This window comes from Sorghum bicolor, chromosome 2 (genome assembly GCF_000003195.3).
Source record: "Sorghum bicolor cultivar BTx623 chromosome 2, Sorghum_bicolor_NCBIv3, whole genome shotgun sequence".
NCBI lineage: Eukaryota > Viridiplantae > Streptophyta > Magnoliopsida > Poales > Poaceae > Sorghum > Sorghum bicolor.
Window position 1 is genome coordinate 13,298,177 of NC_012871.2, and position 23,897 is coordinate 13,322,073.

General features: G+C 45.3%; 1 protein-coding gene across 1 annotated transcript; it reads left to right on the top strand.

Annotated features, from left to right (window-relative positions):
• Positions 2,432-3,194, top strand: LOC8057300 (putative lipid-transfer protein DIR1). The gene has a single exon (XM_002459674.2). It carries the CDS (start codon positions 2,557-2,559, stop codon positions 2,869-2,871), a length of 315 nt encoding a protein of 104 aa, XP_002459719.1. The 5' UTR covers positions 2,432-2,556; the 3' UTR covers positions 2,872-3,194.

A 23,897-nucleotide genomic window follows, 5' to 3' on the forward strand; every position in this document is an offset into this window, starting at 1 on the left:
TCCACGTTGAAGGTGACATCGGAAGACGCCTTTGCCTTGCGGGCCATTCCATATGCCTGGAACTTTGACAAAGTCCGGCCACCATGCGAAGACGACTGCGAGGAAGACAAGAAGATGATTAGAAGAAATTTGACATAGTCTAATCTAAATACTATAAATGCATCGAATGTTGATAAAGTCCGTACCCATCTTTTTTGGTACCCGCTAAGGCTGCTGCTTCCTTGATGGTGTGTGGGGCCTTGCTTCTGCTTAGCCCGGTCACGGTGGGAGTCGCGATCCTCGGCTGCTCCCGCCACAAACCAACTGTTCACAATCTTCTCCCAACAGTCGGCATATGACGCGCACCACCATGGAATCATCTACATGTGACAAACAACTTCAGATATAAGACGACCAAACTAAAGCTACTTAATCTAAAAACAAATTAGTATCTTGCTTCTTCATTTACCTCCAGGAACTGTTCCTGGGTTAGAAGCGACTGTCTTGCCTCTGCCTTGTTGATCTTCTGACCAAGGTGCTCGGCGTAGTACTTGATGGTGAGAGTGATGCGCTCCTCGTAGTGCATGTTGGAGATTCTTGATTTGCATGTTTTCTCAATGTGCTTATCCGCCCTTTCCTCCTGTCCGTCTTCACACTTGAACCATTTCTACAGACAAACACAATGTATCAATTCGTTGTGTCAACAAAAAGGAAAATGAATGCGATGTATTGATCATAGTTGTGCGAACGTGACTTACCCAGAACTCGGCCTTTACCCGCTCCTGCTTGTCTCCGTAATCGGGGTCGGGGGCCTCTTGCTCGTCGGAAGCGAGCTCCGCAGGACATCGCAGGTTACTGTCCTCCGATGCGCTCGGCCATCGCGAGCTAGGGCTCGGTGCAGTCGCCTTCCACTCGGTGAGGATCCTCAGCAGCGGCACGAATAGGAGATGCCGAAGCGCTCCCGCCGGTGGGGTTCCGGTGAGGGCGGGCGCGGCGCGAGCGCGGGCTCGCAGCGTGCGGCGCGGGCGGCGCGGGCGCGAGGGCGGCGCGGCGCGGGGAGGGCGGCGCTGTGCGGGGAGGCGGCGCGGGTGTGAGGGCGGCGGCGCGATGCGGGCAAGGCGCGGGTTGAGGGCGGCGGCGCAGGTGAGTGTGTGCGTTTTTTTTTGATATTGTGACTTAGGGTTTGGGAGAAATGGGCTGGCCGGATGGGCTTATTTCCTATCTGGGCCTTTGCCGGGTGTCTGGACGAGTGGCATCCGGGAAAAAAAATAATTATTTGCCTGGTGCCTTGTTTCGTGGCACCACGCAAACATTTATTTGCTTGGTGACACCAGGCAAATTAATTTTATATTTTTGTTTGTTTTTGCCCTAGTTTTTTTTTGTGACCTTTGTACAGTAATTCAAACTCACTATCAAAATTTGAGACAAGTTTCACTTTTCTAAGCATATTTGGTTAATTTTTTTTTTCTTTCGTTGCATTTTTCGGACGACTCCAAAGTTGAACTACAGGTACATGAAATAATGCACGCCTTTGCCGGGTGTCTGGACGAGTGGCATCCGGGAAAAAAAATAATTATTTGCCTGGTGCCTTGTTTCGTGGCACCACGCAAACATTTATTTGCCTGGTGTCTTCAAAGACACCAGGCAAATAAATGTTTGCCTGGTGCCAGGAAACAAGGCACCAGGTAAAGAATAACGGCAAATCGCGCCGTCTGGTGGCCCCGTCACGGGCAGATTCTTTGCCGGGTGTTTTATTTTACCAGGTGTCGACACCAGGCAAATTTTATATATTTGGCGGGTGTTTTTTTTTTGCCGGGTGTCGGTGTCTAGAAAACACCAGGCAAACCATATTTTGCCGGGTGTTTTAGTTTGCCGGGTTCTTCTGCGTAGGGCACTAGGCAAATATATTATTTCCCGGGTGCCCGATAAAAAGAACCAGGCAAATGATTTTACACCAGGCAAATCTCGCGTTTCCTGTAGTGAAAACTACTACAATGCTAAAGATTTCCTATAGATCTAAATATATCAGCCTAAAGTCAGAATGCCAAAACTTTAGCAGCAAAGCCATGACCAAGGCCTTGTTTAGTTCTCACCTAAAATTTTCTCACTCTAGCTCATTGAATATTTGGACACATACATAGAGCATTAAATATAGATTAAAAAATAATTAATTGCACAGTTTGCATGTATTTTGCGAGATAAATCTTTTAAGCCTAGTTAGTCCATAATTAGACACTAATTGCTAGTTACAGATGTATTACAATACCTAAAAACTTTTCAGGCGAACTAAACGATCCTAAAGCATCTAAACAGCCCCTTAAATGTGGCCCTAAAGAAAAGTAGTTGGAGCGACAAGGATCACTATATTAGCAATATCTGAAGAAACAGTCATGGAGCAGCTGATTACAAAGAAAAAGTACAATTTTTCCGCTATAAATAAGACCGCCAAAACGAACGCTCTCCTCGCAACTCCGAAGCAGCAGCCAAACCTGCTACTGCTACAAGCCAACAAACCAAGGTCCGCCCCTAACAAGCAGTTCCCAAAGCTACAACTTGAGCACACACATAAGCAAAGCCATGGCAAAGGCACAGGCAATGGCCGCGCTGATGCTGACCGTCTTGGTGGTCCTGGCGGCGTCTGCCGAGATGGCGCACGGCGTCTGCAACCTGTCGAGCGCCGGCATCCGGGCGTGCCAGCCGGCGGCAGCCATCCGCAACCCGACGGAGCAGCCGTCGGCCGAGTGCTGCGCCGCGCTGGCGGGGGCCGACCTGGCGTGCCTGTGCCGGTACAAGAACGCCGCCGGCGTGTGGGTGAGGTTCTACCGGATCGACATCAACCGCGCCATGGGGCTGCCGGGCAAGTGCGGCCTCGCCATGCCAGCCAACTGCTGAGGCATGGTCACCGTGCGTCACTGGCTCATCCACAATAATGCAATGCAACTGCTGATGCCGCGCGCGCGTGCTGCGTGCGTATTCTACTGCTATATATAGCTACGACATCTATCGAATAAATGAAGGCGCACACAAAGATATGTGTGTGTCTCCTGTGCTTCTCCTGGGTGCACGTACTGCACTATGTTGAGCTGTGGGTGAGCTTATTGATCAGTGCAGAAGTTTGTATACATTACTATTCTCAAAGATGTATTACACAGTAAGTATTATGTTTTACATGTCTCGTCTACTCCAAAGCTGGACGCATTCATGTACCTTACAGAGAAACTCACCTTTCACAAGTACAGAAAAGCTCTGTGGTGATGGTATATATACAGGTGATTTTAGTTATCAAGCACCGGTACAAAGAAAATGGCCGGCCAAGACTCAAGTATTTAAAGATAAGGCCTTGTTTAGATGCGAAAAGATTTTGGATTTCGCTACTGTAACACTTTCGTTTGTTTGTGGCAAATATTATTCAATCATAGACTAACTAGGATCAAAAGATTTATATCGTGAATTACAATTAAACTGTGCAATTAGTTTTTATTTTCGTCTATATTTAATGCTTCATACATGTGCCGAAAGATTTGATGTGACAGTAAATCTTGAAAACTTTTTGATTTTTGGGTGAACTAAACAAGGCCTAATTTAGAGGAAGTAGCTAGGTAAGATGCATGCATGACCTGACCAATAAGACATGAGCTGTCGGCCATCAACTCCACATCATGGATTTTCGCCAACAGCACTACTGAAGTCAACGTACGTGGGCAACGGTTGTTCTTATTAAGGCCTTGTTTAGTTCGGAAAAGATTTCGGATTTGGATACTGTAGCACTTTCGTTTGTTTGTGGCAAATATTATCTAATTATAGACTAACTAGGCTCAAAAGATTCATCTCGCGATTTACAGACAAACTGTGTAATTAGTTTTTATTTTCATCTATATCTAATGCTTCATGCATGTGCTCCAAGATTCGATGTGATGGAGAATCTTGAAAAGTTTTTGGATTTCGGAGAGAACTAAACAAGACCTAGCCAACATTCAGTTTTTTTTTTTTGCATACATGCTGAGCAAGTAGTATCTCGATCATTCAAAGGTCACATCAAGATATGTGTCATCTAAAATAGTAGTGTGGAGCAGTGGGTAGGGTGAGCAGCACAAAACTAAAGATAGTTTCCAAGGAGACAGAGCATGCTCAGCATGTATATATACAGAAAAAAACTGCTTTTTGTTTTTGCTAAAGACAGCGTGGAGTGTTCGCCTGAGTAGGCTCACAAGATTAGTTATTGGCCCTGCTCAGCCGTTGCACATGTATAAATAGAAACCTTGAAGATCAATGCAACCATGTATTGGATCCAAACCTGTTTCACATTTGAATGATATTTTCGTCTATCACGGCAATTGTGTGACCGGCATCTTTGCTGATTTGATGAAAATGCAATGCAAGTGTGCGCCAGATTGCGAGCGTCGGCTCACGTTCGTTTTCTAGTCCACAAAGTGTTTGTAATAGGGTATCATGCTGTAGCTTAAGTATCTTGTCAGTGTTAAACATGGATCCAGAAGTATATTTTCTACTAACAAAAATATCACGTTATCAAGTGGGATATTCTTTGTCCCACCAAAGATCAAGATAGTCTAGATATAATAGATCTCTTGATTAAAAATAAATGTCTTCTCAGTAAATGATTATTTAAACTATTTAATGAACATGGAACCTGGTAGACCTTACATAGAAATTTAAATAAATATTTGAGTTCAAAATGTTTATCACAGGTTAATATTAAACCTAGTGATTCTTATTTTTGAAAAGGTATTTTAAAGGTTAGGGAAGACTTTCAAGGGCATGGAACTTCCAAAATAAGACATGGCTCATAAACGATTCTGGCAGAGTAATTGTGGTTCCCTTAAAGAACAATTTCCTAGCATGTATGACATAGTCAAGTACCCCTATGTTATAGAGGTACGTGTTATGAACCAGGTGTCACTGAATATGTCTTTCAAAGATCTTTAGTGGGGGAATAAAATTGACTGTTTAGCACAATCTAGTAGCTAAAGCATTAATACTCAGCTTAACAATATATAGGAAGGACTTCTTTTCGTGGGATCAACATAGACACGGTATTTTTTTTAGTATGATTTAAATGAACCACGGTTCCTCAACTCTTTCATGAATACAAATCTTCGAAAGTTGAAACTCCCCTTGAATATAAAGTTCATCCTTTGGTACTTTCAAAGACGGGTGATTTTCACAAAGGATAACCTAGCTAAAAGGAATTGGCATGGGAGTCAAATAAAGTGTTTCTATGATTAAAATGGAACAATCAAATGCCGCTTCTTTGATTGTCAACATGATAGGAGTATCTGCCGTATAATTTACATAGCTACTGGGGTTAACCCCTCCTAGGTTCATATCACATATGTTTGTGAACTAGTGAACTGACATTAATTAGGAATAGTGAATGAAAATTGATCTTTGTGGGTATCGCCGCTCCTTTCTAGGCTATTTGGTGTACATGAAATGATGTGCTTTAAAAACCGTTTTTTCCCTTTTATGCATCCTACCTTCAAGGAACATACCGTTTGTGGTTTTGGGCACTATTGCAAAGGAGGCCAATCGACTGGCGAGTCGGGCACTCAGAGATTGTTGCATTGGACATTTTTGCTAATTAAGAATGGATGGAGGAGAGCAATATATAAACTTTGCTTGTAATCACCTTCATTTACTTGTGTTCTTGTTCCTTTTCTCCTTAATGGACTTCCTGGTAAACCCTTCCCTTGCAAAAGAGGTGTCAGACAAGGAGATCCCCTCTCCCCTCTCCTTTTGGTCCTGGCTGCCGATCTGCTCCGGTCAATCATTAATAGAGACTGGCATGATGGTCTCCTGAAACACCCAGTGTCTGATAATTTTGAAGAGTTCTTCCCAATAATACAATATGCTGATGACACACTCTTGATAATGCCAGCTGATGCAAGACAACTCTTTATACAGAAACGCCTGCTCCGTTCCTTCTCAGACTCCACAGGGTTGAATGTCAAGTTTCATAAAAGCTTTTTAGTCCCCATCAATGTTTCAACTGAAAAATGTCTTCACCATGCCAGAACCTTCAGATGTGAGGTTGTCACTATGCCTTTCACTTATCTGGGCCTTCCTTTGGGTACCACGAGGCCAACTGTACATGAGTTCAGCCCCCTAATCTCTAAAATGGAGAAAAGACTCTCTGGTGTAAGTAAGTTTCTCTCTTATCATGGCAGACTCACCTTGGTGAACTCGGTCTTCTCTGCTCTTCCAACTTATTACATGTGTAGCCTTATCATTCCCCCTGCAGTCATCCAACAAATTGACAGATTCAGAAAACATTGCTTGTGGAGCAAAGGAGATATACACAGAAGAGGAACTTGTCTAGCTGCATGGGAACCCATGTGTAGGAAGAAAGATGAGGGGGGACTTGGAATAATCAACATCCACAATCAAAATCTAGCTCTGCTCATGAAGTTTTTAGATAAATTCTGCAGTCATGCCAACATACCATGGTTCAATCTAACATGGAGCAAACTGTACCATAACAGTAACATCCCTCCCCATGCGAAAAACCCATGTGGCTCTTTCTGGTGGAAGAATATTATCAAATTATTCATCAAATTCAGAGATTTCATCATCTGCCACCCCAACTCTGGCAACACAGTGTCCTTATGGAATGATCCATGGTCTGATGATGCGCTAGAGCTAAAGATGCCTCATCTTCATTCATTCGCCAAGAAAAAACTGCTCCATCAAATTCTTCCTAGACAGTGACCTTAGCAGAATCTTTTACCTGCCTCTTTCAGTCCAAGCCTCAACTCAATTAGACGAGCTAGAACAGATTGTTGATGGACTTCACCGTGATCCAACCCAGCTCGATTCCTGGAGTTATTCCTAGGGTCCAAAGTTCATCTCCAAGAATACCTACAATGCCCTTCAAGGCACAACCGAAGTCTCCCCTCTTTTCAGCTGGTTATGGAAATCAGGTGTTCTGGGCAAGTAAAAAATCTTTGTCTAGCTATTATTCAAAGATAGGCTCAGCTCAAGGAATATCCTGAGAAGAAAGAATATGTTTCTAGATGATTACAGTTGTGTCCTTTGTGTCAACGGGTCAGAGGAAACTAATCACCACCTTTTCTTTGTCTGCCCCTTCAGCATTGTTGCTGGAACTTGATTGGAGTGCACTGGGATCTCTCTCTCCCACCCCTGGACATGCTGATACAGGCTAGACTCAGTTTTGGCAGTCACATATTCAGAGAAATCTTTATCATTGCATGCTGGAACATTTGGAAATCTAGAAATGGTATTATTTTGATAATATACCTGCCTCCCTAATGGCATGATAAGCATTCAAGGCTGACCTTAGTCTGGTGTGTATCAAGGCTAAGAGGAAGATATCTGATCCACTGACGTCTTGGCGAGAGAGTATTCTTTGATGTTTTTTTTGTACCTTTCGTTGTTGTTTTTGTTTTGGGCTTTACAAGCCTTGTACTTTGTACAGATGTACAGTCACCCTTTGTAGTTATCTTTGTTCATAGTAATGAAAAAAGAAAAAAAAAACAGGTAGAGAACTTCCCTGCCGTTTCCTAAAAAAAAAAGAAGTCTGCAACCTGAGGCGTATGTTCCCATTGCACTAGTAGAAAGAGGGTCATTGCTGGCGTCCCCTTTTTATATCACAGGCGGTTCCAGTTACGACGCGCCTGTGGTATAAATCTGGCGGTGTCAGAGATTTTCGGCCGCCTGTGGAGAGGTTTATCACAGGCGGTTGACTTAAGTCACCGCCTGTGTTATCTTTGTATAAATACCCCTTCTTCCTCCCCGACCAGAACGCAGTATCTCGCACCCACCTTCCATTGGGGGCGATTTTGGAGTTCCAGATTTCTCAAAATACAAGGGGGGAGGTTTTGATCTTCATTTCTAGGAAGGAGGTTGCTAAAAGAGGTTAGTTTATGTCCCTATTGCCTCAATTTGCTCATTCTAGCTCAATTTGAGCCACTTTTTGGATCTAGGGTTTCACCATGAGTGAGAGAGAAGAATTGCTAGCTTTTTGTCTTGAATTGTTGATATGGTTAGATGGGGTTGTTTAATATGGTTGGATAATGTCTCTCAACATGTTTGCTTCTCAATTTAGCTAGTTTTTACAAGATTAAACCAATGGTGTGTTCTTGTATATTTATGTAGAGAGATAATTGTTGATTTTTTTTAATTATATGATAGTTAGGTTTTTTATTGTCACCTTCCACATCATCTATCTATTTATAATGAATGATGTATTTATATAGTTATGCTATACTTAGGTTTTCTATTTTATGTCTCTCTCTCTTTATAATTTTTTCAATTTATTTATCAACATGTATGTATGTTTTATGAGTGAGAGAGAAGAATAGCTAGCTTCTTGTCTTTATTTGTTGATATGGTTAGATGGGGTTGCTTAATATGGTTGGATAATGCCTCTCAACATGTTTGCTTCTCAATTTAGCTAGTTTTTACAAGATTAAACCAATGGTGTGTTCTTTGTATACTTAGATTATTTTTTAATTATGTAACTTAGGTTTTTTCCTTTAATCTCAAGCTTAACCATAAACCCTAGCTAATAAACCCTAGATAAATTCTTTGTAAACCCTTAGATCATATGAATGGTGTTTTACAGGTAGTGATGGAGAGGTCATTTTGGATGTATAATTTATCAAGACTAGATCCATCATACATAACTGAGGTCCAGAGGTTTATTGATGCTGCTCAAAACCATGCTTCAAGAACAAGAAAGACGCACATACATTGTCCATGCATGGATTGTAGAAATCTTGTTGTATCTGATGACAATCAACAAATTCTTACTCATCTGGTCCGTCGAGGATTTATGAAAGATTACTTGATTTGGACAAAGCATGGAGAGGGTAGCTCTGCGCCTTATACAACTGGAATTGTTGATGGGTTTGAGTTTGTACACGAGACACAACAACCTAATACCGATGGTCTAGCCACTGAACATGTTGTGCCAAATGTTCCTGATCATGGTTTTATTGGAGGAAATGAAGATGGCACCGAAACTAACATGGTTGCGGAAGATGCAGAATTTCTAGAGGCAATGTTGCATCGTCATGCGGAAGATCCATCAGTGTTCTTCATGAAAGGTATGGAGGCCCTAATGAAGGCAGCAGAAGAGCCTTTGTATGATGAGTCCAAAGGTTGCACCAAAGAGTTCACGACGCTGCGGTCTGTGCTAAAATTGTTGGTGTGCAAAGCTAGATATGGTCTTTCTGATGCTGGCTTTGATGCGTTCTTAAGCATTATCGCAGACATGCTTCCTAAGGATAACAAAGTGCCTGCTAACACATATTATGCAAAGAAGCTAATCAGCCCACTCACAATGGGTGTTGAGAAGATCCACGCTTGTAGAAATCATTGTATCCTATATCGAGGCGATGATTATAGAGACTTGGACAGCTGTCCCAAGTGTGGTTCAAGTAGGTACAAGACAAATAAAGACTACATAGAGGAAGAGTGTGTTGCCTCTGTGCCTAAGGGCAAAAAACGAAAGAAGGCCCAACAAAAGACCCAGAAGAGTAGTTCGAAACCCACCGGCAAAGAAAAGGAAGAAGTAGACTATTATGCGCAGAAAAAGATTCCTGCTTTGGTGATGTGGTACCTTCCTGTGATCGATCGATTGAGGTGCTTGTTTGCTAACCCAGAGGATGCCCAACTTATGAGCTGGCATGCTTCTGATGAGCACAAAGACGATGGGAAGCTTCGGCACCCAGCCGATGGCCAGCAGTGGAAAGATTTCAATGAAAACCACAAGGACTTTGCTAATGAATCAAGGAATATTAGGTTCGCACTGAGTACTGATGGAATGAATCCATTTGCTGAGAGGAGCAGCAAGCACAGCACATGGCCAGTGATCCTCACCATCTACAACCTCCCTCCATGGTTGATGCAGAAGCGAAAGTACCTTTTACTAACCATCCTTATCTCTGGACCTACACAACCTGGAGTTGATATGGATGTTTTCTTGGAGCCCTTAATGCAAGACATGAAGATACTATGGGAAACAGGTGTTCAAATATTCGACGAGTACCGCAAAGAATCATTCACACTGAAAGCAATTATCTTTGTTACGATCAATGACTATCCAGCTCTCTTTACATTATCAGGGCAGTTCAAGGGAAAGTTTGGTTGTGTGGTATGCATAGATGACACCGCTTACGTGTCCCTAACTGCATCTAAGAAGATAGTGTACATGAGGCACAGACGCTTCTTATCAAAAGGACACAGGTACCGGCTGAAAAAGATGAATAAGTACTTTGACAATAATAGTGAACTACAGACTACTGCTCCATGAGGTAACAGTAAAGGCCAAAGAGTTTTCAGCATAGTCAGCAAACTCAAATTTGTTTTTGGGAAGAAGACAAAAGATGGAAAACCAAGAAAGAATGTCAAGCCAGCTCCAGGGGCTACATTCAAGAAGAAGTCAATTTTCTTCGAGTATTTGGAATACTGGCCAGAGTTAGACGTCCGCCACGCGATCGATGGTATGCACGTTCAGAAGAACGTGTTTGAAAGCGTAATTGGCACCTTGTTGGACATGAAGGGCAAGACAAAGGAAGGATTAAATTCACGCTTGGACATGGTACAGTTACGCATAAAAAAAGAACTTCACCCTGTTAGGCTAGAAAATGGGAAGTACCACCTCCCGGCAGCAAGCTACAACCTCAACAATGAAGAGAAACATGAGATGTGTGTGTGGTTCAAGAAATTGAAAATCCCATCTGGATTCTGCTCTAGCATACGGAGTATTGTGTCAATGAAAGACCTTACACTCACCAACTACAACTCACATGATTGTCATGTCATATTGACTACTTTTCTCCCTATTGCCATTAGGGCTATAAACCCAGTGTGGATAAAGGTTGTAGTTACACGGTTGTGCTACTTCTTCAACAGGATCTCACAGAAGGTGATTGAACGTGATGAGTTAGCGTCTCTTAAGGAATTCGCAGTGGAGACAGTTTCACAATTTGAGATGTGTTTCCCCCCAGCATTCTTCGATGTGATGGTTCACCTTGTGGTGCACTTGGTTTCACAAATAGAGGCATTAGGTCCCATGTATTTACATGAGATGTGGACGTATGAACGCTTCATATCAATACTAAATGGCTATGTATCAACTCGTGCTCGTCCAGAGGCATCTATGGTAGAGGGGTACTTAACCGAAGAGGCCATTGAGTCCGGAGGTCCATTCTGCAATAGGGTCCTAAAAGACCAGGTTGCAATAGGTTTGCCTCCGTCACGACACGAGGGTAGGCTGAATGGAAGAGGTAGGATGGGAAAGAAATCATACGTCCCAAAAGATTACAATTTAGTCCTCGAAGCACATCACAGCGTCCTGCATCAGCTCTCGATAATGGAGCCTTTGATCAATCTACACATTGAAGAGCTTCAAAAACATAATCATGGGCACACAGATGAATGGATCATGAAGGAACATAAGAATCAGTTCACCTCATGGCTAAGGGAGCAGGACATTCCACATGGAGAAACACTCGAGGATCGCACCATCAAGGTCTTGGCATCTGGGCCATCACGCCAGGTCACGACTTGGCAAACCTATGACATTAGTGGCTTCACGTTCTGTACCAAGTCCAAAGACCAAAAGAGCATGGCACAAAATAGTGGTGTTCGATGCGACGCCTTAGACTCTGAAACTGGTGAGGAAACAACTTACTTTGGCTTCGTTGAAGACATATGGGAACTAGACTATGGTACATTTCAGATCCCTGTATTTCGGTGTCAATGGGTTGAAGACAAACATGTCACAGTGGACAACTATGGGATTAGAGTTCTAGATCTAAGCAAGGTAGGCTACAAAGATGATCCATGGATAATGGCTAACCGTGCTGCACAGGTCTTCTATGCTGAGCAGGTCCTCTCTCCTAATGATAAAAAGAAAATTACAGACCATCCAAAGCACATAGTTTTCCCTGGAAAGCAACAAGCCATCGGAGTTGATGGTGTATCTGACTTGGATGAATTTAACCAGTTCAGTGACATCTCTCTCTTTGTAGACGATCATCCAGTAAAGATAAGGAATGTTGAACGAAGCATTCCACAGAGCTCGTTGCCCTGGGTGCGTCACGATGGACAAGAAAGAACAGTAGCTGCCTAGATTTCATTTGTCATTTGCCATGTAATCTATTTATGATAAAATGTGTACCTTATGCTATGTGCCCTTTTCTATTTCTACATGTAAGGGTTACTAGTGCCATTGATATCGTATTGGTCTCAAACTTTTACTAAGGGTTACTAGTGCCATTGATGTTCAATCCACCAAGTTTGGGATTTTTCTGATGTGGTTTGTTACTTTATCCGGTTTAATTGAATTTTCGTGCGACGTCACCCACTAATTAGCGCTTGAACGAAGTCTACCCCTGAAATGACTCCAAATGGTGCCAAACTTCTCCACAGGGTCTTATATACCATAGGAAATAAAACTTCCTTGTGGTTGGTGGAAAAATCTAGTGGGATCTAGGTGTAGTCCACCAATTTTCATCTCATTTAGCACAAAGAAAAATGTAATAATAGCTTGCATGACCAGAAAATCCTAAGATCTTGTGTGGGGTTATCATTTGAGTGTAGAAGCTTGCCAAAAAAATTTCAAGACATTTGGAGAGAGGCATAACATACATGCTTCACAAACGTTTAAGAGTCATTCCACCGAACTATGCTCAAACATATGGGTTCCTCACATTTATATTGTCAACAATAAATTGCATAAGGGAATATATTTTTCATAGCATTTACACACTACAATAAAGCTAAGAAAATTGGATTTACATTTTTCTGGTATTCCTAGAATTATTTATGTATTAAACAAGATATGAGGCACATATTCAATTTAAATCATTTTAAATAAAGCTGCATACAAAAGTACCTCAAACATGAAATTTCATATTTTTAACATGTGTCTCTGGTCAAGAGGAACACAACAAAAAAATTTTCACTAATTTAGGACAAATATTTTTGAAGATATGATTTTTTGAATCATTTAAATAATTTCTAAAAATATATATAAGGAAAACTTTAAATAAACTGAAAATCCATTTTTACAGGCGGTTGGCTTAGCCAACCGCTAGTACTAATGCATTAGTACTGGCGGTTGTCTAAGCAAACCGCCTGTACAAATGCATTAGTACAGGCGGTTGGCTTAGTACAAATTGTTTCTACAGGCGGTTGACTAAGCCAACCGCCTGTACTAATGCCCGCCTATATAACTTCTCCGCCCGAAAATTTTCTAAGTCTGGCGCCCTGTTCGTTCAAACTAAGCCGACACGCTGCCGAAATTTTCCACCGCCATCGCCGCCGTTGTTGCCGACCTCGACGCCGTCGCGCGGTGACGGTCTCCTCCGCCCTCGACGCCGACGCCGCCCCGCGGTGAGAGCCTCTCCTGCTCGCGCGTTCCCTCTCTCTCTCTCCCTGCGCATCCTCGACGTGGCGGCGGTGGTGGTGGTGGGGGCGCGATGGTGGCGCTGCCCGGACGGGGAAGAGGGGCGGCCGCGGTGGTGGTGGTGGAAGGGGAAGGGATGACCGCGGTGGCGATGGTGGAAGAGGATGGGGCTGGTGCGGGGTGTGCGGTGGTGGGCGGTGCGGTGGCGGCGGCGGCTGGAGGTAGGGGATGACCCCGACAGGTGGGGCCCACCTGCCAGAGAGAGGGAGAGAAGGGAGAGGGAGTGACGGCCTGCTGGGCCTGTTGGGCTGGAATTTTTTTTTCTTTAACAATTTTTTTATATATAGAAATCAATTATTCATATATGTATGATGTATGTATATATAGAAATGAATAAATATTATTATTAATATTAAATTAATTATTATGTTTTTTTTATCTCTTTATATATAAATAAGAGTTATTATTAATTATATTATTATTAATTATATTATTAATAATATATATTCCAAGTGAGGGAGAAGTGAGAATTTGTGCCTTTATATATAATGCTAACATAATTTAATTAATTATTATGTCTTTAATCCTTTGTATATAAATATTATATGCATGTATTTAATTAAGTTGTGCCTATCTTTTTATGTATGATGTATGTATATATGAAAATCAATAAATATTATTATTAATATTAAATTAATTATTATGTCTTTTTTATCTCTTTGTATATAAATAAGAGTTATTATTAATTATATTATTAATAATATATATTCCAAGTGAGGGAGAAGTGAGAATTTGTGCCTTTATATATAATGCTAACATAATTTAATTAATTATTATGTCTTTAATCCTTCGTATGTAAGTATTATATGCATGTATTTAATTAAGTTGTGCCTATCTTTTTATGTATGATGTATGTATATATGGAAATCTATAAATATTATTATTAATATTAAAATAATAATAATAATTATGTCTTTTTTATCTCTTTGTATATAAATAATTATAATTATTAATAACATAATGCTAACATAATTAATTATATTATTATTAATTATATTATTAATTAGTGTATGTAATATTAGTGTATATACCCCAGGATACATAAATTTAATTTTATGCATAAATTACATAGATTTCTGCGATGAGTTCTCCGCACAAGGACGAAGCACTGCAGTCCCAACCCACGGAGCAAGTAGAAGGGTCAACTGACCCTATGGATCAAGCTCGTGATGTCACGAAACAAGTAGAAACGGGCGAAGCATCAGGTTCGTCCTATGAACAAGAAGCTAGCGACGACATGGAGCCTCCAGAAGTGAGGAAGACTCGTCGTGAATTGGCACGTGACCCCGATTACAATCCAGAAGCCGATGAGGTAAATTAGAGACATTCACGATTTCATGTAATTAAATGATTTCTATTCATAGTTCCTACATATAAACACGCCCATGATTCACATGTCTATACTCAGGAGGCAATGTCTCAGTTTAGAGAGATGATGTCTCAGGAGGAAGTGGCACACGAAGACGCACCGGAACCGACGACAGGAACGACGAGCCCTGAGAGGCCAAGTCAGTCTAGAAAAAGGAAGCGACAAGGTTTGAAACGAGGCGAGAGAGGGTTGAACCAATTTCCAGATGACACATATGCCATCACAGATGTGAGCCCTACCGGACAGCCCCTAGCTCCAGAGGAGGCCCTACCCAAATACAGGAACGCAATTGGTTTCTGTGTGAGGGACTTTCTTGATATCACAGTTAAGAACTGGGCCGGTGTGTCGAATAATCACAAGATCAAAATTTGGGATAAGATTAAGACCAGGTTCCAGTTTCCTAGGAATGTGCCAGAAGATTTAGTGAAGGCATATACAATGAAGCAATGTGCGGTTAGTTTCCGAAATTGGAGGTCGGAGATGAATGTCAAGTATGCAAAGACAGGGATGGATCCGACATCCAAATACAATATTACTAAAGGGCAGTGGGCTGTTTTTCTAGAGCAAAGGAATGACCCTAACTTTTTAGCTCGGAGCGAAGCCAACTCCCAGCTCGCAAAGAGGAACAAGTACCACCACCATCTAGGCACAGGTGGTTACCGGCACCAAGTTCCTAAATGGAGGCAAGAAGAGGCTGCAAAGAAGGCAGCAGGGTTGCCAGTGTTGTCCGAGCAAGTCGGTGAAAGGTCCGCGAATTGGATCCGTGCTCGAAAACCAAAGGAAACCGAGACGGGTGTGTCCTTTGAAGACCCAATGCTTGATGAAGCAATGAAGAGCATCTTTGCTGTGGCAGGCATGCAGCAGGAAGGCAAGTTTACGCCACGAAGGGAGAGGGACATCCTTAGTGTTGGCCTCGGTAACCCCGAGCATCCTGGCCGTGTTCGAGGCATCTCATCCAAAGAAGGATGGAAGGATGGATTCGGCCCTCAATGGGCAAATGAGTATAAGAAACGTGATCGGTACAAGGATCAAATGGCAAATTATTTTCAGGAAGAGGCTAAGAAAGACTTCCAAGATATGATGGAGAAGTTGCTAGAAAATCCTCCTCCTGAGTTGATGCAGAAACTAGCGAGTGCCATGTCAAATGCAGCTACCCAAATGAGCACTCAAGATCCCCAAATGCAGCTAGTCCCAGTGGTGTCGCAACCGTTGGTGGCATCAAGTGAAACAATCATTCCAAGCAGTGTCGCATCTACGGCAAATAAGGATCACTATCCAGTTGATGACATTGTTAGTTCTACACCTTGCTCCCTTGTCATAAGATATGGGATTAACAATCATCGTACAAGGGAAGTAGCCACGGGCAAAGCGATCCCAGGAGGACCTAAATACCATGGTGCTGACATCCCTAAAGACTACTGCAGAGTAGAGGTATCAACCGTGGTCCAAGGATATGAGGACGAGATTCTAGACATCCCTGGTCCCGAGGACATTGTGAAACTGGGACAGGCGATAAACAATTTCATCCTATGGCCTCGGAGGGACGTGCAACTAAGGGAGCCACCAGCACCCTCTCAAGAGATGCCACTAACCCAAGAGTCGTCAGCTCATGTAGATCCTCTTCCTAACCCACTGCCTTCACCTCCCCAGTCTCTTCCTGACCCACCAGAATCACCTCTCCATGTTTTCCCTGTCCATCAACCATCTCCTCTCCATGATCTTTCTACCCCACAGTCAACACAATCTCCACCACCATTCAATTCCACCCCTTCCCCACAACTGAAAGATCCAGAACCAATAAGTGAGCCACCAAAGGTGCCAAAGAAGAAAGTATTTCCGATACCTAAGTTGATTTCACCATTCGAGCCAAAGAAAAAATCAGCTGGGCAAGTGAGATTTTTGTCAGGCATTGCTTCGAAACGCACAATACAAGAGCATGAGATTTCTGAGCTAGCAAAGTCAAAGGTGCCGGCGCCTAAGGTCATAACTCCTGTCAATTTCAAGGTGCCAACTGCAGAAGACTACAAGACTATCCCCAAAAAGTACGTGTGGGGAAAGCCTCTACTCAGTCGGACCAAACTTATGAAGAAACCAAGTGGTATAAAAAGGTTTCATGACTGGTACATGAGAGCCTCTTCTGCTGGCATCGACACCATAAGCATGCGCATACCACAAATAGCATTTCTCAGCCAGAGTACTGACAAATGCATGCTTACATTTGATGACATGTGGGCACTGATGAACCACGAGATGCTAGATGTACAGATCGTAACGACATTTGCATTGTAAGTGTTACATAGTTACACACATTGTAGTTGCATCAATTTTCAATATCTGACATGCTTCTGTCTTGCAGAATGTTATATGATCAACAAGATATGTATTTTGGTTCGGACCTAAATTATTGTGCCGAAGAAAGGAATGTCTATCTCTGCCCAATAGATATAGCCGAAGATCGGCACACATTCCGGATCGGGAATGACAGCAAAGAGGTACAGGGTTTGGAAGGTGCAGAACGGGATGAGAAACTCCAAAAGTTGAAACTTGATTTTGAAGCTAAATACGCCTTCTACATTGGACATTCACTAATAAAGTTTCAAGACAGGAAAGCGGTGGTGGCCCCGTACCACTTTGGGTAAGTGTGAGTTTACAAATATCTATCTAAATTATTCCAATGCATAAATGCATCATGGATTTAATTCGAGCAGGAGGCACTGGATATGCTTCATCATTTATCCCAAGGAGGGAAGGGTGTTGGTATGAGACTCAGCAGATTTCCCGAAAGAAACCTATGCTCCATTCATCAAACTGCTAGAGCTGTAAGTCAAGCTATGCATGCATACTTAAGCATAGTGAGAATTTGACAATAACACGGTGATTCTATTTGAGATCATAGGGCATACAGGTTCTATAAGATAAATCATGGAAAGTGCGAGTCCAAGAGACCAGGGCAACCATTGGAGGTTATACATAACTAGCCGGTACGTATAGAAATTTACTATTATAAATACAAATCATACACATACGACCACAGTTGCAACTATAATTAAATAACCACTCTCCTGTTATACAGTGCATGAAGCAACCACCGTTATCTGTCCTCTGTGGCTACTACGTGTGCGAGAACATGAGAGAAAACGGACGATATGCAAGGAACCCTGACAAGGTAATATAAGTAATAGTCTATTAAAGTTGGAAGTCATAAAATATATAATGTTTATAAACTTTCTTTGCAGGTATATAAGCAAGGGACGGCGGAGCGCATGGACGAACGTGCTTTAGACAACATAGTTGAGGACATCTGCTCGTTCATCATGAAGCATGTCATTCCACGTGAAGGCAAATATCATGATGATGAAAGCCAATTATCCAGGCCAGAGTTCCGAGTGCTAACAGAGATTAGTAAGCTCAGACTTACTAAAGAGGGTTATTAGAGGACAGAAACAAACTTTGATGTATATATATATGATGTGTGATGATGGATATACTCTTGTAATTAACTTTATGTCTTTGAGCACCAAACTTTGATGTATACAAATGTATGTATGTATGTATGTATGTATGTATGTATGTATGTATGTATGTATGAGATGAAGTATTTAAATTACATGTTGCTATGTTACAAGACCAACCAATATCAATATATCTAAATAATAACAATAAAATAATAAATAAATAAATAGATAAATTAAAAAATAAATAAATAATACATATTTTAATAGGTTTCCTAAGAGAGCCGCCTGTGTAAAATATTTATACTGGCGGCTCTCAAGTGACCGCCTGTGGAAATGGACGTTTTGTAATGGCCTCCAGCACAGGCGGATCCGGAAAACGCCTGTAGAAATATGTTACCAACCGCCTGTATAGTGTGCCGATGTACTAGTGTTGCTTACCTTCATTCGCGATCTTCGAAAGTGCATTCGTTAGTATATATTATCATTTCATTCGTTCTTTTGGTAGAAGGCCGCCAAATCAAACAAAGAAATCTATCGCGTGTGCGTGCATTTATTTGTGCGTCCAGAAAGTGAAATTTCTTATGGTGACATGCATAGAACTGCGCTTTACGGCGTGGCATGCCATCTAAGCTGTGCTGTCCATGCGCATATATATCGATCACGAGCTGTGCGCAGGCATGCATTATGAAGTGAGGTCGGCATACATATATTATCTTGCTACTCCCTCCATCCCAAATTGTAAGTCATTCTAAGAATCTTGGAGAGTCAAACTTTTCTAAGTTTAACCAAATTTATATTATAAAATAATAATTATTATGGTACTAACTAAGTATCATTAGATTCTTTCTTAATTATATTTTCATAGTAGACTCACTTTACGTTAAAAATCTTAGTATTTTTCTTTATAATTTTGGTCAAACGTGAAAATGCTTTGACTCTCCAAGATTCTTGGAATGACTTACAATTTGGAATGGAGGAAGTACTTTACGTTTGGTTTTGTTGATTGATAGGGATATTTTTGCTACATGCATATATATGTGGACGTCCTCATCGTTCAGCACAAACTGATCATTGATGGTTACAGCACACACGATGTATCTCAGCACAGCAGCTGCTCGAGATATGGAGGAATTCGTCAAGATATGGAGTGCTTGCCATGACAGTGAGTAGTGATTTTGTATCAGGAGGAATTCGTCAAGGAAAGATGCACAGCCTTGAACTCATGCATGAATGTCTTAGGCACAATCATGTCCAGAGAATGATTGCTCTTAGCCCAGATACTTTTGCCCGCCCCTGAATATACGGCCAATTGAACAACCTCTTCGCGTTTGAGCTTATCAGCTGAATCTGTCAGCCATTCTGTTGGGTACCATAAAAAGGGATACCCAAATCAGAGCAATAAAAAACGCAAAGGACAAAGCAAATTAACCACTATCACCTCCTAGGCCTCAGGTCCAAACCACGACTCGTCCGACCCCTCAGGGCCTCGGACGCAAGATCCGTCTCGCCCGACCCCTCAGGGCCTCGGACGCAGACACCGTCTCGCCCGATCCCCTCGGCCTCGGGCGCAAGTTCCGTCTCGCCCTATCCCCTCGGCCTCGAGCGTAAACCCCGCCTCGCCCGACCCCTTCAGGGCTCGGGCACCGAGCGCCGCTCCACTGGATCAGCAAGACTTCCACCGCACGGCGCCCGTACCCACGACGTGACAGGCACGGTGACTCCCATACCACAGCAGGACAGGGTGGCGACTGTTCCAACCACCCTGGGCACTGCAGCCTTACCTCTTTCACTGTGCAACCTTACCCCTTTCACTGTGGTGTACCGCCTCACAGTCAAAAGGGAATGGGGGAGGTTAATCAGCATCACTATTCGCTGTCTTCTCCCACTATTGACAGGATGATCAGCAGTACCACCGATCCGACCCCCATGACTCCAACAGGGCTCGGTAACCCTCCACAGAAGCAACCATGCTGGCAGCCATCTCTCGAGGACAAGATGGACAGGCTTCAACAGGGTCGGGACTGTAACTCTTCCACTCGGCAGGAGAAAATCTACTCATGTAAATCCCTATCTCCCCTTGAGGCTATAAAAGGGGAGCCAGGGCTCGTAACTAAGGGCAAGTTCACACACCGAGACCTGGGACTTAGCCCTCTCTCGCAACCAGCTTGTACCCCCCTACTACAAGCACCTTTGGGTGCAAGGCTATACAGACCTCCGATCTCACTGGACGTAGGGCATTCCAGGCCCGAACCAGTATAAACCCTCTGTGTCTCACTTGCATCACCATCCAGGCTTGGGTAGTCACGCAAACTTATACTCGTTTGTGTCTACACCACGAGTCCAGACGCCGACAGTTGGCGTGCCAGGTAGGGGCCTTCTGCGTGACATTCACCTGTCCCTACGGGGAAGGCTTGGATGGCAGACGGATTTCACCCACTCCGCCGCGGCACCATCATGACGTTTGGGAGTTTGGAATTCATGTCCCTCGGCTCCGGCTATGACATGGTGCTCCTCCCGCCATGTGGTGATGTCGATCCTCGCCCCGAGCCAATCCCACCACGGTCAGCACGTGGGAGCCGCTCAGGACGCCATGCGGGGGGCACGCGGCGGGGGCGTCAGAGATCCCGGATCTCAGACCCTACCACTGAGGCCAGGATCCATCCGACCCTCCCCCCGCATATTCCTCACCAGATCGCCCGTTCCTCCAGCCCGACAGGCGCTAGAGGAAGGGCTCGCGGGGCCTCAAGCTCCGCTCCCCGGACCAACAGAGGTTCATCGCGACCTCCTGTCCCGTCCCGGTCGAAGGGGAAAGCACGGCCCGCGTCTGCCCCCCAGAAGGGGGACAGAGGGGCCTCAACATCCCGTCCTCCTCCACCCGTGGATGGGGGAGAGGTAGCGGCACCTCCCGAGTTCCCTTTCGGGCTCAGGAACGCAGCCGCCACCTACGCGTCTTCCGTGAGCACTTCGTTAAGTGCATACGCGGACCTTCCAGGGCACCACTTGAGGTCTACCCTGGACCTCATCTCCGCACCGCCCGTTTCGTCGTATCCAGAGGATCCCACCTTAGGCGATGACGAGTGGGACGGCGCTGATTTTTCCGGATGTGGCGACCCGGAGACCTTCATGCGCTTCTTGGAGGCCAGTAACTACTGTCTCGGCTACTCCGACTCCGACGACGGGAGCTATGACCCGTCACGAGAATGCTTCAACCTGGAAGTCGGAGGGACGCCGCATAACGCCCAGGGGGGCGTAGGGCCCTCTAGGCAGGAGAATGCAACCCCACCTCCCAACCCTACTCCCGGGACCGATCCTGGAGCACGTGGGGTAGCATCAGCCCCCGTAGGAGGACACCGCCCTGACCTCGAGTAGCTCAATAAGCTGGAGGCCAGGCTCGAAGAAGAACGCGCACGCCTCCGCCAACTCCGCGAGGCCCTGGTCCGAGACCCATCCGGCCGCGGAGACGGGGGTGAGGCTAGACGCCGCGCCCGAGACGTCAACCGTCGTATCGTCGAGGACGCAGGGGGTGACGCCCCGGTCTTCAGCACGACCAGTCAGAATGTAATGGCCGCTGCACTCCTCCTCAGGGCGATGCCCAAGCCGTCGACTCCTGAAAGAAGGAGAGTGCGCCAGGGACTACGTGGTCTCCTGGAGCAGGCTGTGGTGCAAAACGCGGAAAGTTCTGCATCTCAATCTCACGGCACGAGACGTCAAGAGGACCGACCCCCTCCTAACAAGGCACCAACGGTGCAGGATCCGCCGCCCCCTAACCCGCAAGGGGGCAACAGGGCCCCATCAGTCCACGAACGTGTCGGGGCTGACGTGGACGTACGGGCCACTCTCGAGGCCAGACGGCGTGACAGGGACGAGGCCGAGTCTCGATGCTATCGACCGCGCCGAGGCGGAAGGTACGACCCAGACCATGATCGTAGCACGTCGCCAGAGCCACCAGGCCCGCGCGTCTTCAGCGAGGTCATACGCAGGGCCAAGTTCCCGGCGCGATTCCGACAGCCCGCCAACCTCACTAAGTACTCAGGGGAAACCAACCCTGAGCTCTGGCTGGCGGATTACCGCCTAGCATGCCAGCTAGGTGGAGCGGATGACGACCTGCTCATCATCCGCAACCTCCCACTACATCTGGCCGATATGGCCAGGGCATGGCTCGAACACCTCCCCGAGCGCATGATCCACGACTGGGCTGACCTGGTCAGGATCTTCGTCGGGAACTTCCAGGGCACATATCTACACCGTGGGAACTCCTGGGACCTCAGGAGCTGCCGGCAGAAGCCCGATGAGTCCCTCCGAGACTTCATCAGGCGATTCTCCAAACAGTGCACCGAGCTCCCCAACATCACGGACTCCGACGTCATCGGAGCCTTCATTTCCGGTACCACCTGCAAGGAGTTGGTACATGAGCTCGGTCGTAAGACCCCCACGAGCACTAGCCAACTGCTCGACATCGCCACCAACTTTGCCTCGGGCGAAGAGGCAGTTGGCGCCATTTTCTCCGACGGCGCAGCCAAGGGGAAACAGAAGGCCGAGGCCACCGAAGCCTCGGGCTCACGCGACCCCAAGAAGAAAAAGAAGGGTCGCAAGGGGAAGCAGTGTCAGTCGGACGACAACTTGGTCACCGCGGCGGACCGCAAGAACCCCAAGCGGGCTCCTGCTGGCCCCGGTCTCTTCGACGAGATGTTGAAGAAGCCGTGCCCCTATCACAGGGGACCAACCAAGCACACCCTTGAGGAGTGCACTGTCCTGTGTCGGTACTATACCGACATCATCGCCAAGGAGGGTGCTGAAGAGCCCCCCAAGAATGACGACCCTCAGGGGGAAGGCTTCCCCAAGATCAAGAACTGCCTCCTGATCTTTGGAGGACGTGCGGCTCGCCTCACTGCGAGTCAGAGGAAGCGCGAACTCCGAGAGGTTTGCGCAGTCATTACGGCCGCACCCTCGTACCTCAAATGGTCTGAGAGCGCAATTACATTCGACAGACAGGATCACCCGGATCGGATCCCCAATCCCGGGAGCTATCCGCTGATCGTCAACACCATCATCGCCGAGACCCGTCTCACCAAGGTGCTGATGGACGGAGGCAGCGGCCTCAACATCCTTTACGCCGAGACTCTGGCCCTCATGGGAATCAACAAGTCCCGGCTAAGGAAAGACACAGCGCCATTCCACGGAGTGGTGCCGGGACATCGTGCCCACCCCCTCGGGCAGATCGATCTGCCCGTCTGTTTTGGGACCCCCGACAACTTTAGACGGGAGGTCCTCACTTTCGACGTGGTCGGGTTCCCAGGGACCTACCACGCGATTCTGGGACGACCGTGCTACGCCAAGTTCATGGCCGTCCCCAACTATACCTACCTCAAGCTCAAGATGCCAGGGCCAAAAGGCATCATCACCGTTAGCACGACCAGTCAGCACGCCTATCAGTGCGACATCGAGTGCATTGAGCAGGCCGAGGCTCTGGCTGAGTCTCTGGCCATCCTCACCGGCCTCAGCGATTGCGACCAGGACGTCCCCGACCCCAAGCGTCATGCTGGGAGCTTCGAGCCGGCGGAGGAGACCAAGCTAGTCTTCCTCGACCCCGGGACCTCTGAGGGCAGGGCGTTGAGGATCAGCTCCAGCCTCGACCCCA